This window comes from Corylus avellana, chromosome 1, assembly GCF_965113065.1.
Source record: "Corylus avellana chromosome 1, dhCorAvel1.hap1.2, whole genome shotgun sequence".
NCBI lineage: Eukaryota > Viridiplantae > Streptophyta > Magnoliopsida > Fagales > Betulaceae > Corylus > Corylus avellana.
In genome coordinates this window covers 13,904,205-13,919,600 of record NC_142490.1, presented here as the reverse complement: position 1 = coordinate 13,919,600, position 15,396 = coordinate 13,904,205, and the positions used below count along the sequence as shown (strand labels likewise).

The 15,396-nt window shown below is 38.7% G+C and overlaps 1 protein-coding gene across 1 annotated transcript; it reads right to left on the bottom strand.

Annotated features, from left to right (window-relative positions):
• Nucleotides 1-5,415: 5,415 nt before the first annotated feature.
• On the bottom strand, nt 5,416-14,542 carry LOC148587964 (uncharacterized). Its single transcript, XM_088513518.1, has 7 exons — nt 14,355-14,542; nt 12,824-14,312; nt 12,156-12,602; nt 11,272-11,551; nt 10,753-10,878; nt 9,955-10,553; nt 5,416-6,039 (listed from the first exon to the last, which is right to left on the bottom strand). The coding sequence occupies exons 1-7, from the start codon at nt 14,540-14,542 to the stop codon at nt 5,416-5,418; spliced, it is 3,753 nt and encodes a 1,250-aa protein (XP_088369644.1).
• Between the last annotated feature and the right edge of the window lie 854 nt (nt 14,543-15,396).

The window sequence follows — 15,396 nt, the reverse complement described above, 5'->3', positions numbered from 1 at the left end:
TATTCTCAGTATGGCATAACACTTAAAATAATTAATTGAAATAGGGTAAATTGTAGAGTCAAAGTTCGAACTTAGGATATTTGCTCTTATTATTCCATATCAAATTACCATTTATCCTAAAAGTTTAAACTCGTAAGAAATTGATTATTTAATCATCTAGTTAATGTTATGACAATAATTGGAAAAAAAAAATTATATAACAAGTCCAATAATTTTACGAACTACTTTTGGCATAACAAAGAAAATTGATACTACTTGCCTTCAACATGAAGGCAAGTAGTATCAATTTTCTTTGTTATGCCTATACGGAGATGAAAGAGGTTAGTAAAGATAAACACAGATATTCTAATTTTAGCAACATCTCCCTTATGCCAAATACATCGGGGAAAATGAGATATTCATAGCAAAAGTCACTTCGTTTTGGGCTTGGATTATGCTAATACTTCATCAAGCTGTGATGGGCCATCAACCATTGGATATTTCAAAGGATTATTAGATTTGACCCAAGAATTTTTTTTATTTTTATTTTTAAAAAATAAACGCATTATATAGTAACCTTTTTTTGCTACTAAATTGACAATTAGAGATTCTAAATTGTTTCTTCCTTTTTTTTAAAAAAAATTAAAAATTAGTTTATGTCAACCTAATAAGAAAGTCTATTGTACCTTAAGCTGAACATAACAACCAACAATACATTGAATAAAATCAAGTTCAAAACAAATAAAGTTTTTAAAAAGCTAGAACGTCGTCTAGAGGGTAATGCTAGAAAGAATTACGAATCCCGTTTCCGGTTTTTTTTTTTGGGTCGAAGTAACAAAAAACATGTTGATGCACGTTTTTCCCTCAAGGCGTCTGTGATTATCAATCTTTGGGCTCCTACAAAATAATAAGAACGTCAAAGGGGTCCGTAGGTCTACGGAGAAGGCCACGTAGACCCTCCTATGCTTAAATTAGCAGTCGTATATGTGGTCAAAATGTAGCCAGAGCTAGCATTGTATATCAAAATGATGATCTTACCAATGTCTTTAGTTCCCTTTTATAGGTTTTTTTTCTGTGTAATTGCTTTCTTGATCTTCTCCTTTCAGATGATTGAATAATCATTTGAAATAATGGGGAGATAATGTGAGGTAGTTGAGATAAGGTAGGACCTTATGAGATAATTAAGGGTTGTTGAGAGATAGTGGGACCTATGGTGGATTTTATCCCCAACAAAACATACTGCTTAGGTTGCTAGCCATTGGGAACACTTCATGCGCACAACGCAACTGTCTAGTTAAAAAAAAAGATTACTGCTCTGCTTGTTTTTTTTTTAATTATTTTTTAATTGTTCGTTTTCTCTTCCCAAAGTAAAAACATTAACAAACAATTCAAATACAAAACACTTCTAAAAATACAAAAACAACATTCACATAATAACCAATTTTCAGGCTCGGCCTTGATCTGTTTGTATTTTGCTCACTAGTTTTCATTTACATTTTAGAAAACTAAATAAGCCCTAAAGCAATATGATGCATGGACCCTCATCCAGTTATCTAAGCCACTCGGTCATGAAAAGGACCCCTTAATGTATTCCATATCAAAATTGGCGTGCATATATATTGGCCTATTTTTTTTAATTAAATAAGGAAAGGGCTACAGGGGAGTATCTTTACCACTTCTGATCCGAAAGGATGAAGAAGTACTGAGAGATCTTAACAACAAAAAAGGGGTGAGCTCCCCAACAACAAACCCAATATATATTAGCCTAATTAATATTGTAAACAAATTTCCCTTTTTTTTTTTTCTTTTTTTTTTTTTCTTTTTTTTTTCCCTCTTTTAATCTTATTGTAGCTCTCTCAGGTAGCCTTGATCCCTTCCCTTGGCCTCTAGGGTGTGGGAGGTCGCTGATTGGGAGGTTGCTTGTAGAAGCAGCTACACTGAAGCTTGATGCATAATCCCATTTCTGCGCCCTCCAATTTGTAAAGAGCATTACACCTGATTAGTGCCAACCCGTTATTTGTCCTCTTTTGACATTTTCCCTTGAATCGTTTGCTTACTTCATAATATGGATATTTCCCCCCGTTCGAGAAGATTCACCTTGAGTATCTTTTACAATATGAGAAAGTTTTAAAGCCAATTTGACAAAGAAAGAAAGAGAGATTGTTATTTGCTCAATATTCCGGTGGCTATTGACGTGACATTGAGAATTATAAAATCATGTCAATTCTATAAAATATAACTTCCAAAAACATCGATACACATAACATTATTTTTTAAAATTTTTTATGTAACAGTTTTCAGAGAAAATTTTCTTGACCTTACTACAGTTTGAGGGAAATTTGCCTAGAAATTACTAAAGGTTTAGAGCTACAAACAATTCGACGTTGATGGTGAAATATCAATGAGTAAAAATTTAAAAATGATAAGGGTTGAAATAATAATTATAAGATTTTTAAATCACAAGTGATACCTAGTACGAGAAATATTTATTTAAAAGAAGAGGTGAATTACGAAGACATGATTCGAACTTAAGACTTTTCTTTAATACCATATTAAATTATTAACTGTCTCAAAAGCTTAAGTTGACAGAAAAATTTAATTTAGTAATTTAACTTGTATTCTAACTATGGCCTAACACTTAAAATGATTGAAATTCATTTCAAAAAAAAAAAAATGATTGAAATTGGGTTAATTGTAGAGTCAGAGTTTGAACTTAGGACCGTTGCTCTTATTATACCATGTTAAATTACCATTTATCCCAAACATTTAAACGTAAAGAAAATTGTTGATTTAATCATTTAGTTAATGTTATAACAATAATCAGAAGAAGAAAAAAACTTTATATAACAATAATGATACGAACTACTTTTGACTCAACGAATTTGAAGTTAAAGGCTATATTGAATGCTAATTATATGCGTAACAAATAAAATTGAAACTACTTACCGCTATTCATAGGAAAGGCGGAGATGAAGAGGATAACAAAGATAAAAACATATATTCTGATTTTAGTCATACTTCTTTTTCCCTTATGTCAAATACAATGGGGAAAAGATATATTTATAGTAAAAGTCCCTTCGTTTCAAGCTTGGATTTTGCAAATACTGCATCAAGTAGTGATGGGCCATCAACCATTGTATATTTGAAAGGGTTATTAGATTTGAGCCAATAAATGTCTTAATAACCTTTTATGCTACTAAATTGACCTTATGTCAAATGCAATGGGAAAAAGAGATATTTATGTAAAAGTCCTTTCGTTTCAAGCTTGGATTGTGCAATTACTGCATCAAGTAATGATGGGCCATCAACCATTGTATATTTCAAAGGGTTATTAGATTTGAGCCAATAAATGTCTTATTAACCATTTATGCTACTAAATTGACAATTAAAGATTTTAAATTGTCTCTTCCTTTTATCTTTTGAATTGTCAACCTAATAAGAAAGTTTATTGTACCCAGGGCTGTAATCGAGCCGAGCCCAGTCGAGCATTAGGATTTTAAGACTGGTTTGTTTACGAAGATGCTTATTCGAGTCGAGCTCGAGTTCGAGCCCAACTATGAAATGTGTGTTTAAGCTCGACTCGTTTAAAGTTCGAGCAAGTTTGAGTTCGTTGAGAATGCTATTTGAGCCGAGTCGGGCTCAATTCGAGCTTGAGTTAAGCTATTAATGTATGATTCAAGTAGAGTTCAAGCCTGAATTTTAAAACAATTTCTAGACATTTATCTATAGTATAATATAAATATTAAATAATTTATATTACATATATTACTTAATTACTAATATACATACTTAAATTTATATAACTAATTTTTAGTAATAAATTTACATATATATGAACGAGCTTATGAGTTGGGTAAACGAATCAATCCAGCTTTAAACGAGCTGTCATAGGGGTGGACGCAGGTCGGGGCGGGGCGAATTTCGGCCTTTTCCCCTACCTGATCCGCAACTTGCGGATTTGGAAAATCCTACCCACTACCCGGACATAGTGAACCCTATCTGCACGGGTTCGGGTTTTTTAGGGCAGGTTGAACGGGGCGGATACTGCGGGTTGGGCGGTTCAGGTCGGGTATTATGGGCATGACTTATTTTTCTTTTATTTTTTTTCTTCTGAGAGAGAGATAGAGAGCCCGCGACAGAGAGAGCGAGACAAAGACAAAGAGAAAGAGAGAGATGGCGACAGAGAGCGAGACGAAGACGAAGAGAGAGAGAGAGAGAGAGAGAGAGAGCGAGTCTGCGAGATAGAGTAGAGAGAGAATGAGACAGCAGAGGAGTGAGAGGCGAGAGTGAGAGAAGAGAGAAGAAAGAAAAGAAAAGAAAAGAGAGGGATTGAAGGGGGAGGTGGCTAGAGAAAGAGCAGAAGATGAAAAACTAGGGTTTTTTTTTTTTCCTTTTATTTTCTGATGCGGGGCGAGTTTTTGCCCACCCCTACGAGCTAAGCTCGCGAGCCCCTATCGAGTTTTCTCAAGCAAGTGGTATGTATCATTTATTAATCGAGCGGGTTTCTATAGAAACAAGCGGGTTTGTGTAGTATCGAGCTCGAGTTCGAGTCGAGTCAAACCGAATGGGTATCAAGCGGGTTGTCGAACGGACTGGTTTATTTATAGCCCTAAATTACCCTACATTGAACATAACAAAAAACAAAACAATGAATAAAGTCAAGTTCAAAACAAAATAACGTTTTTAAAAAGCTGGAACGTCTAGAGAGTAATGCTAAAAAGAATTATGAATGTCAGTTGCATTATTTTTTGTCGAAGTAACCAAAAACATATTGTTTAGGTTGCGAGTCATTGGGAACACTTCATGCGCATAACCCGATTGTCTAGTTAATTAAAAAAGATTACCACTCCACTTGTTAAATTTTTTATTTTTATTTTTTTTTGTTTTGTTTGTTTTCTCTTCTAAAAAAAAACAAATTATATCACTTCAAAATAGTTTTTCAAATTAAAAACAAAATAACACTCCCCAAAATACATTAACAAATAGAGCCTTACCATTTTAAAGATTAGCACACGAAGATATATTATATTGTCTACTTATCTATTACGTGAATGCGTAACAGATCTAGTAACTTGGGTAGAAGCGAGAAAGGAAGCAGGATCCTGCTTCTTATTCTTCCCTATATTTGCTAATTGAAACAACTAGTGGTAGGAAATTAGAGATTTAACAAACACAAGGTTTGAGGATTAAAATTTGTATACTTTTGTTGACTGATGATGCATTTAAATAGAAAGCTAGCAAGACATAAAGTAGGAGTTGAACTCCTAACCTACTAGGATACGTGATCCTCTACCAAATGGAGATAACTCCTTATCTAATAAATGATAACTCCTGTTTGCTAGAAGATAAACATCTCCAACAATCAGAGTTTCATTCTTATCTAACTACTTGACATAAAATAAATATAAAGCAAATTAAACATAGATTCCTACTCTACTACTGCACGTCATATTCATAACATTCCTCCCTCCTTAAAATCACATTTGTCCTCAAGGGTGAAATATGAAAATCTTTACAGAATTCCAAAGGGGCTCTGGTGTCTTCTTGACGACCATGGTGATCTTCTTCGGGCTCTTCCTCCTCTAGATATATACCCTCAAGAAGGAATAGCTTCTTGCAACGGTGACCCGGAATGAAATGTTCATCACAATTAAAACATAGGCCACGGTCTGTGGGACTTAGGCACTTCACCACTGGTTCTTGGGAGCGGTTCAATGCAGAAGACGGTAAAGGTGGAGGGTCAGGTTCTTTAATGTTTATGCCAAAAAGATTTCGAGTCCCTTGATTGCGAGCTTTATACAATCGTGCTAATCCGATAGCTTCTGTCAACGTACTAGGTTTCAAGGCTTGTACCTCCGTCCTCAGATTTCCCTTCAATCCACTCACAAAACATTCCAATTGATGTGGAATTGATAATTTTCCTACGCGGCTAAGGAGTTGCTCGAATTGGAGTTGATAGTCCCTCACAGTGCCCACTTGTTGCAACTTTGTTAAATCGCCGAAGTGGTCTTCAAAGACAATTGGGCCATAACGAATATGGAGAGCAGCCTTCAAAGATTCCTAGGTAATGGTTTCTTCGCTGTCACAAAACAATTGATACCACATTTGTGCCTCTCCCTCAAGATGGTAGGCAGCCATAAGTAATTTATCTCCTTCTTCGGTTAGTTGGAATTTAAAGAATTGTTCGACTCTATAGATCCAACTTGTGGGATCGTCCACCCCCTTATACTTAGGGAATTCCATTTTAGCCAATTTGGGCGTAGCTGAATTTGAGTGCCTGTAGGACTTTTTATCACGGTTTCCAGCCGTGGAATTTTCTCCTGACTCCTTCTTTCTTGGCTCTGCAAGTCCTCTATTGATTCTGTCAACTTCTTTGTCTGTTCTGACGAAGATTTCATGAAGCCTTCAAACATCTTCTGCAAACTGGAAATCTGCTGCTCCACACGTTCAATTCTTTAGTCTGCCATTGGAAGGAAATTTGGCTCTGATACCAAATTGTTACGTGAATGCATAACAGATCTAGTAACTCGGGTAGAAACGGGAAAGGAAGCAGGATCCTGCTTCTTATTCTTCCCTATATTTGCTAATTGAAACAACTAGCGGTAACAAATTAGAGATTCGTGGGTCTCGTAACAAACACAAGGTTTGAGGAATAAAATTTGCATACTTTTATTGACTGATCGTGCATTTAAATAGAAAGCTAGCAAGACATAAAGTAGGAGTTGAACTCCTAACCTACTAGGATACGTGATCATCTACCAAATGGAGATAACTCCTTATCTAATAAATGATTACTCCTATTTGCTAGAAGATAAACACCGCCAACAATCAGAGTTTCATTCTTATCTAACTACATAAAATAAATATAAAGCAAATTAAACATAAATTCCTACTCTACACGTCATATTCATTACATTATCCTCCTACAATTTCTCGAAAAGTATACAAGCACCAAATATTTGAAGGCAAATAAGTAAGTCCAAACCAACCAAAATAATCTAGGAAAATAAGAAAAATAAGTTGAGCTTGTTGCATGGCTTAGCCTTCTTAATAGTCAGTTTCAGGCTCGGTCTTGATCTATTTGTATTTTACTTACTGTATGAACATATTTTGTTGGAAATCGTAATTTTTGTAGTGAAATATTGTAAAACATTACATTTATGTAGAGCTTTTGTATTCTTTTATGATTATATATATTTTAAAAAATTTAGGGGTAACTTCACTTACCCCTTAACTTACGCGTCTTTTGCAAACACTCCCAAATGTTTAAAGTCTCTCACTTTGGTGTATCCAATTTTAATTTCGTTCTTACCCCATTCCGTTAAGATTTTCCGTGAAATTCTAATGGAGGAGTGTGAAATTCCTAAAATACCTTCATTTTTTATTAAAAATAAATTTTTATTATTAATAAAAAAGAAAGGAAAAAATATAAAAAAGCCTCCCAAACTACCAGCCGTTTTAGATTTAGCCCTTTAATGTTTTAAAAGTGATAATCTTCAATGACGTGTGGTTTAATGGTTTAGCACTACTGCACTAACATAGGATATGGGTTAAAAACTTCATGATTTCTACGTTGCATTTTACTTATAAAAAAAACAAATGTTTTAAAAGTGATAAAGTAGCCTCCCAAACTACCAAACTATTACATTTTGGCCACTCCGTTAGTCAAAACCGTCAGTTTGGATGGAAACTGCAAAACAATGTCGTTTTGTTGTGGGGCTACTTTATCACTTTCTGAACATTAGGGAGCTAAAATAAAAACGGCTGATAGTTTGGGAGGCTTTTTTATATTTTTCCCCAATTTTTTTTTTATTTATTTATTTTTTCATAAAAGGGCATTGTAGTAACTTACCCATAACAAAACGACGTCGTTTTGCAGTTTCCGTCCAAACTGACGGTTTTGACTAACGAAGTGGCCGAAATGCAATAGTTTGGTAGTTTGAGGGGCTACTTTATCACTTTTGGAACATTAGGGACTAAATCGAAAACAGCTAATAGTTTGAGGGGCTTTTTTATATTTTTTCCAAAAAGAAAAGAAGAAGACCCAAGGTGACCCACCGTGGGTCTTTGTGACCCACGGCGGGTCACAACTTTGGGCCACAAGGTGACCCTTCGGTGGGTCACTTTGTTGAGGGTCACCTTGTGATCCATTTTGGGTCACAAAGTGACCCTCCGGAGGGTCACCTTGTGACAAGTGACCCACCGGAGGGTCAAGGTCACAAAGCGACCCTTAGTGACCCTCAAAGTGGGTCACAATTTTTTTCTCCCTAAGGTTTGATTTTTATTACAGGAGATCCCTGTGGTTTTGATAAATGACTAAATTCGTCATTCGGTCTGTTGACTGTTAGTTGACTTAATGGACTGACACGTGGACCAATTAAAAGTTGACATTTGGTATAAGTGGCCACGTCATCAGTGATGACATGGCCACCTAATTAATTTTTTTAAAAAATTAAAAATTAAAAAAAAAATATTTTTTCAAAAAAAAAAAGAAAAAAAATCCTTGGCCTGGCCACCCGCTGCCAAGGGGGTGGCTGAAACCACCCCCATGGAGCCAAGGGGGTGGTCGAAACCACCCCTAAACCAAGCCGCCCCCATCCGGCCAGATGGGGGTGGCCATGGTGCCCAAGGGGGTGGCTGAAACCACCCCCAAATCACCATTGGGGGTGGTTTCAGCCACCCCTTGGCTCCATGGCCACCCCCAATACCCACTGGGGGTTGTTTTGGCCACCCCCTTGGTACCCAAGGGAGTGGCTCAAATGGCCAAGGATTTTGTTCTTTTGTTCTTTTTTTTCGAAATTTTTTTGTTATTATTATTTTTTTTATAAAAAAATTTAATTAGGTGGCCACGTCATCACTGATGATGTGGCCACTTATGCCAAATGTCAACTTTTAATTGGTCCACGTGTCAATCCGTTAAGTCAACTAACGGTTAACGGACGAAATGACTAATTTGGTCATTTATCAAAACCACAAGGACCTCCTGTGATAAAAATCAAACCCTAAAAGCGAAAATAAAGTTGTGAAACCCCATGGGTTATTAGATATTTAACCTTTTTTTTTTTTTTTTTTTTTTTCATATAATCATTATAATAATAATTTTTTTATTTATAAATAAGGGTAAATTTAAAATTTTAAAAAATTTTAGGGATATAAATGTATTTCACTCATTCTACCATTTGATTTAACTCCAATATCTAACGGTATGGGGTATTTGGAACGAAATTAAAGTAAAATACATCAAAGTGAAAGACTTTAAACATTGAAGGGGTGTTTGCAAAAGGCACGCAAATTCAGAGGGTAAGTGAAGTTACCCTAAAAATTTAATAGTGTTAAATATACAGAAGATGAGAGAAATGAGAGAGAGAGAGAGAGAGAGAGCAGAAGCATAAAGAAAGTTTAGGACTACATCTTTACTATATTGAATTGTGTTATGATATTACAATAATCTTTGTAAATAGAGGACTTAGGAGTGGTGACCATGATGTAAAGGTTTTTTTGGGTTTGTATGATGATTTTTATGGGTTTGAATGAAAACAGCAAAGGAAATGGAATAATGTAGAAAATATATTAAAGATAAATGAGCAGATTCGAGATTGCTCCTTCTCTTACAACGTCTCAAGCTAGGAATCTCTATGCACATCCCATCTAATGAGAGTGCTCCCCATTATATCACCCATTCTGTTAGAATATATTCTAACAGAATGGCCACCTGGATCCCTTCCCCAAGGTTCTAGAAGTGCTGCAGTACAAGTACTGGAAATTACATAGAAAGGCTTTGCAAAACGCAGGCTTTAACAAATAAAACGCATGCATAAAATTAACATAAAGTGCAGAAGAAAAGAGGACAACTGTACTCCCCAACTTTCCCTTCTTCCCCACATGTCTTCTTCTTAGACCTTTCCTTCTATACCACTTGCTTGGTTGTGAGGTCTTCTACGTGTACCCATAACAGGGCCCTCCCCTTCAAAGCACCTTGCCAACAAGGTGGGGGTACTGTTCCTGCAAAGCCCAGAGGGACTCCCAAGTATCATCCTCTGGTGAAGCTCCCTTCCAATGGATCAGCACTTCAGTGAGCGACCTATCTTTCTTCTTGGCCATACGTCTCTCAATCACTGAGTCGGGCTCGGGCTTAACCTCTCCATTCTGATCCACCAGTGGAAGGGTAGGAAGTGGTACAATTTGCTGGCCCAATTTCTTTTTGAGGCAAGAGACATGGAAGACTGGGTGGATTCTTGCTTCTAGTGGTAAATCCAGCTTATAGGCGACAAGACCAATTTTCTGGATAATGCGAAAAGGGCCAAAGAACCAAGGTGAGAGTTTGAAATTCTTCCGCATAGCCACAGTTTTCTGGCGGTAAGGTTGAAGACGGAGATAAACCCAATCTCCTATGTCAAAATTCCGCTCTGTGCGCTTCTTATCCGCTTGCACTTTCATACGGTTCTGTGCCAATTGCAGGTGTTCCTTAAGAAGAGTTAGAACAGAGCTGTGATCCTTCAATTGAGTATCGACAACAAGGTTTGCTGATGTCCCCGGAACATAGGATAACAAGGAGGGAGGAGGATAACCATAAACTGCCTCAAAGGGGGTTACGCCAATAGAAGAATGGTAGTTTGTATTATACCATCATTCAGCCATAGGAAAACCATAAGCTCCACCCTTTTGGTTTAGTCCCCGCATAGCATCGCAGGTAGGTTTCGAGGCACTTGTTTAGTGATTCGGTTTGGCCATTCGATTGGGGGTGATAGGCTGAGCTGAAAGCCAATGAGATACCTTGTAGCTGAAAGAGTTCTCGCCAAAAGGTGCTAGTGAAGATCGGATCCCTGTCTGACACAATGGTTTTTGGCATACCATGAAGCTTGAGGATGTTAGACAAGAAAATGTGAGCAACCTTAGAAGCTGTATAAGGATGGGAAAGGGGTAAGAAATGACTATATTTAGTGAATCTGTCCACCACCACTAGAATCACTGTGTAGCCGTGAGAGAGAGGCAAGCCCTCTATGAAATCCGTAAAAATATCGGACCATACTCGTGTAGGTATAGGAAGAGGTTGGAGTAACCCTGCAGGGAGGGTGGTCTCATGTTTGTTTCCTTGGCATACAAAGCATTATTTGATAAATTGTTTGATGTCTCGCCGCCTCCCTTCCCAATAAAAATCTGCCTTAGCTCGATGGATGGTCTTATGGTAGCCTGAATGGCCCGCAGTGGGGTTGGAGTGAATGTAAGCTAAGAGTTGGAGTTTAAAGGCTGAGTTCTTATCAATCCAGATGCGACCCTTCCGTAAGATCAAACCCTGCTGCAAGGTATACCCTTTTGGTGTATCCAACCCTTGCTGTAATTTGGAATACAACTCCCTGGTGACAGCATCTTGGAGATAGGAGGATTTCAAGTCATCCACCCAAGTAGGAGTGGGAAAAGAAATTAGAGAAATAGTCACTTCATCCGTAGAATCCTCAAATTTGCGAGACAAGGCATCAGCTACTCGGTTCTCCTTCCCCTTCTTGTACTCTATTACAAAGTCATAACCAAGTAATTTGGAAATCCAGCGTTGTTGGGCTGTTGTCCCAATCTTCTGCTCCAGCAAAAATTTGAGGGATTGTTGGTCAGTTTTTACTTTAAAAGGCTTCCCTAACAAATAGGGTCTCTGTAACACCCCGGTCCCATATTGGGAAGATGAGAAGAAGCCCACATAGAGTGGATGATTTATAGAGATAGTCATGGTGCTAAGTCCCACATTGCCTAGTTACTAAGTGAAACTGGGATTTATAATGAATTCTAGGGAAGCTCCAAATTGACTAGTCCTTTTGGGGTGATAGCGCAGATATGGCTAGCGCTTTTCCCTGGGTCGTTACAAGTGGTATCAAAGCCACCTAGTAACGCCAGGTCATGTGGTACTGGAGCACTGTATGACGTGGACCTGACGAAGACGTCAGGAGTTTAAGAGGGGGAGTTTGTAACACCCCGGTCCCATATTGGGAAGATGAGAAGAAGCCCACATAGAGTAGATGGTTTATAGAGATAGTCATGGTGCTAAGTCCCACATTGCCTAGTTACTAAGTGAAACTGAGATTTATAATGAATTCTAGGGAAGCTCCAAATTGACTAGTCCTTTTGGGGTGATAGCGCAGATATGGCTAGCGCTTTTCCCTGGGTCGTTACAACCACTTCTTAAATGCCTTGACCAAGGACAGCAACTCCTTCTCATAGGTGGAGAGGTTCAATGCTTGTCCTTTCAAGGCCTGGCTGAGGAATGCGATGGGGTGACCCTCTTGCATTAACACTGCACCCAATTCGATACCAGAGGCATCACATTCAATGGTGAAGGTCTGAGTAAAGTCAAGAAGTCTCAACACAGGAGGACTGGTCACGGCCTGCTTGAGTTTGAGGAAAGCTTCTGTGGCACTATCATTCCAGTGAAAGGAATTTTTCTTCAATAATGCTGTTAGGGGGGCTGCAATCACTCCATACCCCCTAATGAATTTTCGGTAATAGCCAGTGAGGCCAAGAAAACCCCTTAAGGACTTGATGTTCGTAGGAGTGGGCCATTGAAGCATGGATTCAAGCTTAGATGGGTCTGCCCGAACCCCCTGATGAGAGAGAAGATGGCCTAGGTACTCAATTTCCTGTACCCCAAAGATGCACTTAGAAGCTTTAGCATAGAGGAGATTAGATTGTAACACGGTCAACACGGTGCGAAGGTGGTTCACGTGATCAGCCCAAGTCTGGCTGTATACTAAAATATCATCGAAAAAAACAAGACAAATTTTCTCAAGAAGGGTCTGAAGATGTCATTCATCAACCCCTGAAATGTCGATGGAGCATTAGTGAGGCCGAATGGCATTACTAAAAACTCGTAGTGGCCTTCATGAGTTCGAAAGGCCGTTTTGTGAACATCCTCAGGTTTCACACGGATTTGATGGTATCCTGACCTTAGATCCAGCTTAGAAAAATATTTTGCATCATAGAGTTCATCCAATAGTTCATCAATGACAGGAATAGGATATTTATCCTTGATGGTGTCCTGATTAAGTGCCCTATAATCAACACACATCCGCCATAAACCATCTGCCTTCCTAACCAGCAACACAGGGGCAAAAAATGGACTTTTACTAGGTCTAATTACCCCAGACTCCAAAAGTTCACATACAATCTTTTCTATCTCCGTTTTCTGGTAAAAAGGGTATTTATAGGGAGTAACAGATATAGGTTGAGTACCTTTGAGGGGGATTTGATGATCATGAGACCTAGGAGGTGGTAATCCTTTAGGTTCATCAAAGATGGATTTAAATTCATGCACTATACCCTTCAGCGGTTCAGGAATAGGGTTAGAGGCTTGATCAAACTTTAGTGCATATAGCTGTAATAAGACACCCTTATTCATAGATGTTGAGCCTTTAAGAAACTGATGACCCTCTTCCAATGATAACCCAGTAGGGCTTAAACCATGAAATGTTATAGTCTCCTTCCCAATTTGGAATTGCATGGTTAATAAGTTGAAATCCCACAAAATAGGCCCTAATGTCCTCAACCAATCAATACCCAGCACAACATCACAGCCTCCTAAAGTAAGAACATAGAAATTAGTGATGAATGTGTTACCTTGCAGTTTCAAGGCCACCGAGTGACATCGCCCACCACTTAAAAGCTTAGCACCATTTGCCACCTTCACCTGCAATGTGGGTGTAGGTGCCACCAGGAGTGGAATCTTCTGCAACAAAGTAGGGTCCAAAAAATTGTGCGTGCTGTATGAGTTAATCAAGACAACCACACGCTGATTTTGAATGAATCCCACCAAACGCATGGTGTTGGGGCTAAGTGACCCCGCAATAGCGTGTAAGGAAATGGCGGGTTCAATTCCATCCAACACAGCATTCTCAACCACGGTAGGGGTATCTTCAATGGAGTCAAAAAAAATCTCATCGCCACGTTCCTCATCTTGGAATTCCATTCCCGTCAATAGGTAAATCTTGGTAGACTTACACCGGTGTCCCGGATTCCATTTGTCATCACAATAGTAACATAACCCTTTCTCCCTACGTTCAAGCATCTGAATCGGTGAAATTTTCTGAACAGGGTAATTGGCTTGTGGTCTAGTGTTTGGGTTGGGTGGGGCAGGGGTCGGGTTTGGAGTGGAGCTCGAAGAACCCCAAGAATGGTGACGGGTAAAGGATGTGGAATGTATGGCTGGTTTGAGAGCTTTTCTAGTGCTAATCAAATATTCCTCCTGGAGTTTGGCCAAGCCAAAGGCAGCAACTAATGTCAAAGGATTGAGCATTCGTAATGGAAGGCGAATCTCATCCTTGAGGCCACTCAAGAAGCAGCTTAAACGATTCCTATCTGAAAGTCCACGAAGTCAATTGGAGAGGGATTCAAACAGAGAAGTATACTCAGCGACAGTGGAGGTTTGGTGCAACTTGGTGAGAGCTTCCATGGGGTCATCGTAGGCAGGGCCAAAACGGGTGAGCAAGGATTGGAGGAATATCTCCCAAGTAGGAAACTGGCCAGCCTCATCAGCGTCCTGAAACCATACCAAGGCCTCGCCTTCCATGTGAAAGGAAGCCATGCGGACTCGCTAATACAGGGGAGTTTGATAATATTCAAAAAAATTGGTTTACCTTGTACGTCCAACTAGAGGGAATCTCACCAGAAAACCTTGGAAAATCCAAGAGTAAGGTACGGGTGTGAATCTATCTCTATCCCCGGAACTGGTCACGGTCATCATCACGCCAATCCAACGCATGGTCCTGCTGGCGCCTATCATCACGGCCAGGAGCTTGCTCAAGGTCATTCGCTACAGGAGGTGGAGGTGGAGGTGGAGGGTTTTGGTTAGCCACGAGCGTCTGCATCATCTCATGCAGCTCTATGAGGCGTTGCTGAACATCAGTATTGACTGTGCGTTGCAAGTTAATAGCCTCCTGACACTCTTTTAGAGATTCAAACAGTTGGAAAAGACGAGTACCTTTTGCCATGGTAGAGTATGAGAGAAGAAAGAAAAAAAAAAAAAAAATTTGGTGTTTTCTAGTGGTTGGGGAAACTAAACTAGAGAAGATCATTGGCTCTGTATACCAATTGTAAAGGTTTTTCTTGGTTTGTATGATGATTTTTATGGGTTTGAATGAAAACAGCAAAGGAAATGGAATAATGCAGAAAATATATTAAAGATAAATGAGCAGATTCGAGATTGCTCCTTCTCCTACAACGTCTCAAGCCAGGAATCTCTATGCATATCCCATCTAATGAGAGTGCCCCCCATTATATCACCCATTCTGTTAGAATATATTCTAACAGAATGGCCACCTGGATCCCTTCCCCAAGGTTCTAGAAGTGCCGAAATACAAGTACTGGAAATTACATAGAAAGGCCTTGCAAAACGCAGGCTTTAACAAATAAAACGCATGCATAAAATTAACATAAAGT

Coding starts and splice junctions, on each gene's coding strand:
- LOC148587964 (XM_088513518.1), bottom strand. CDS start 14,542: ATGGCTTCCTTTCACATGGAAGGCGAGGCCTTGGTATGGTTTCAGGAC. Junction 10,879..11,271: donor AGGGTATACCTTGCAGCAGG/GTTTGATCTTAC, acceptor ATCCTTATACAG/CTTCTAAGGTTGCTCACATT. Junction 10,554..10,752: donor AGAACTCTTTCAGCTACAAG/GTATCTCATTGG, acceptor CCTTTGAGGCAG/TTTATGGTTATCCTCCTCCC.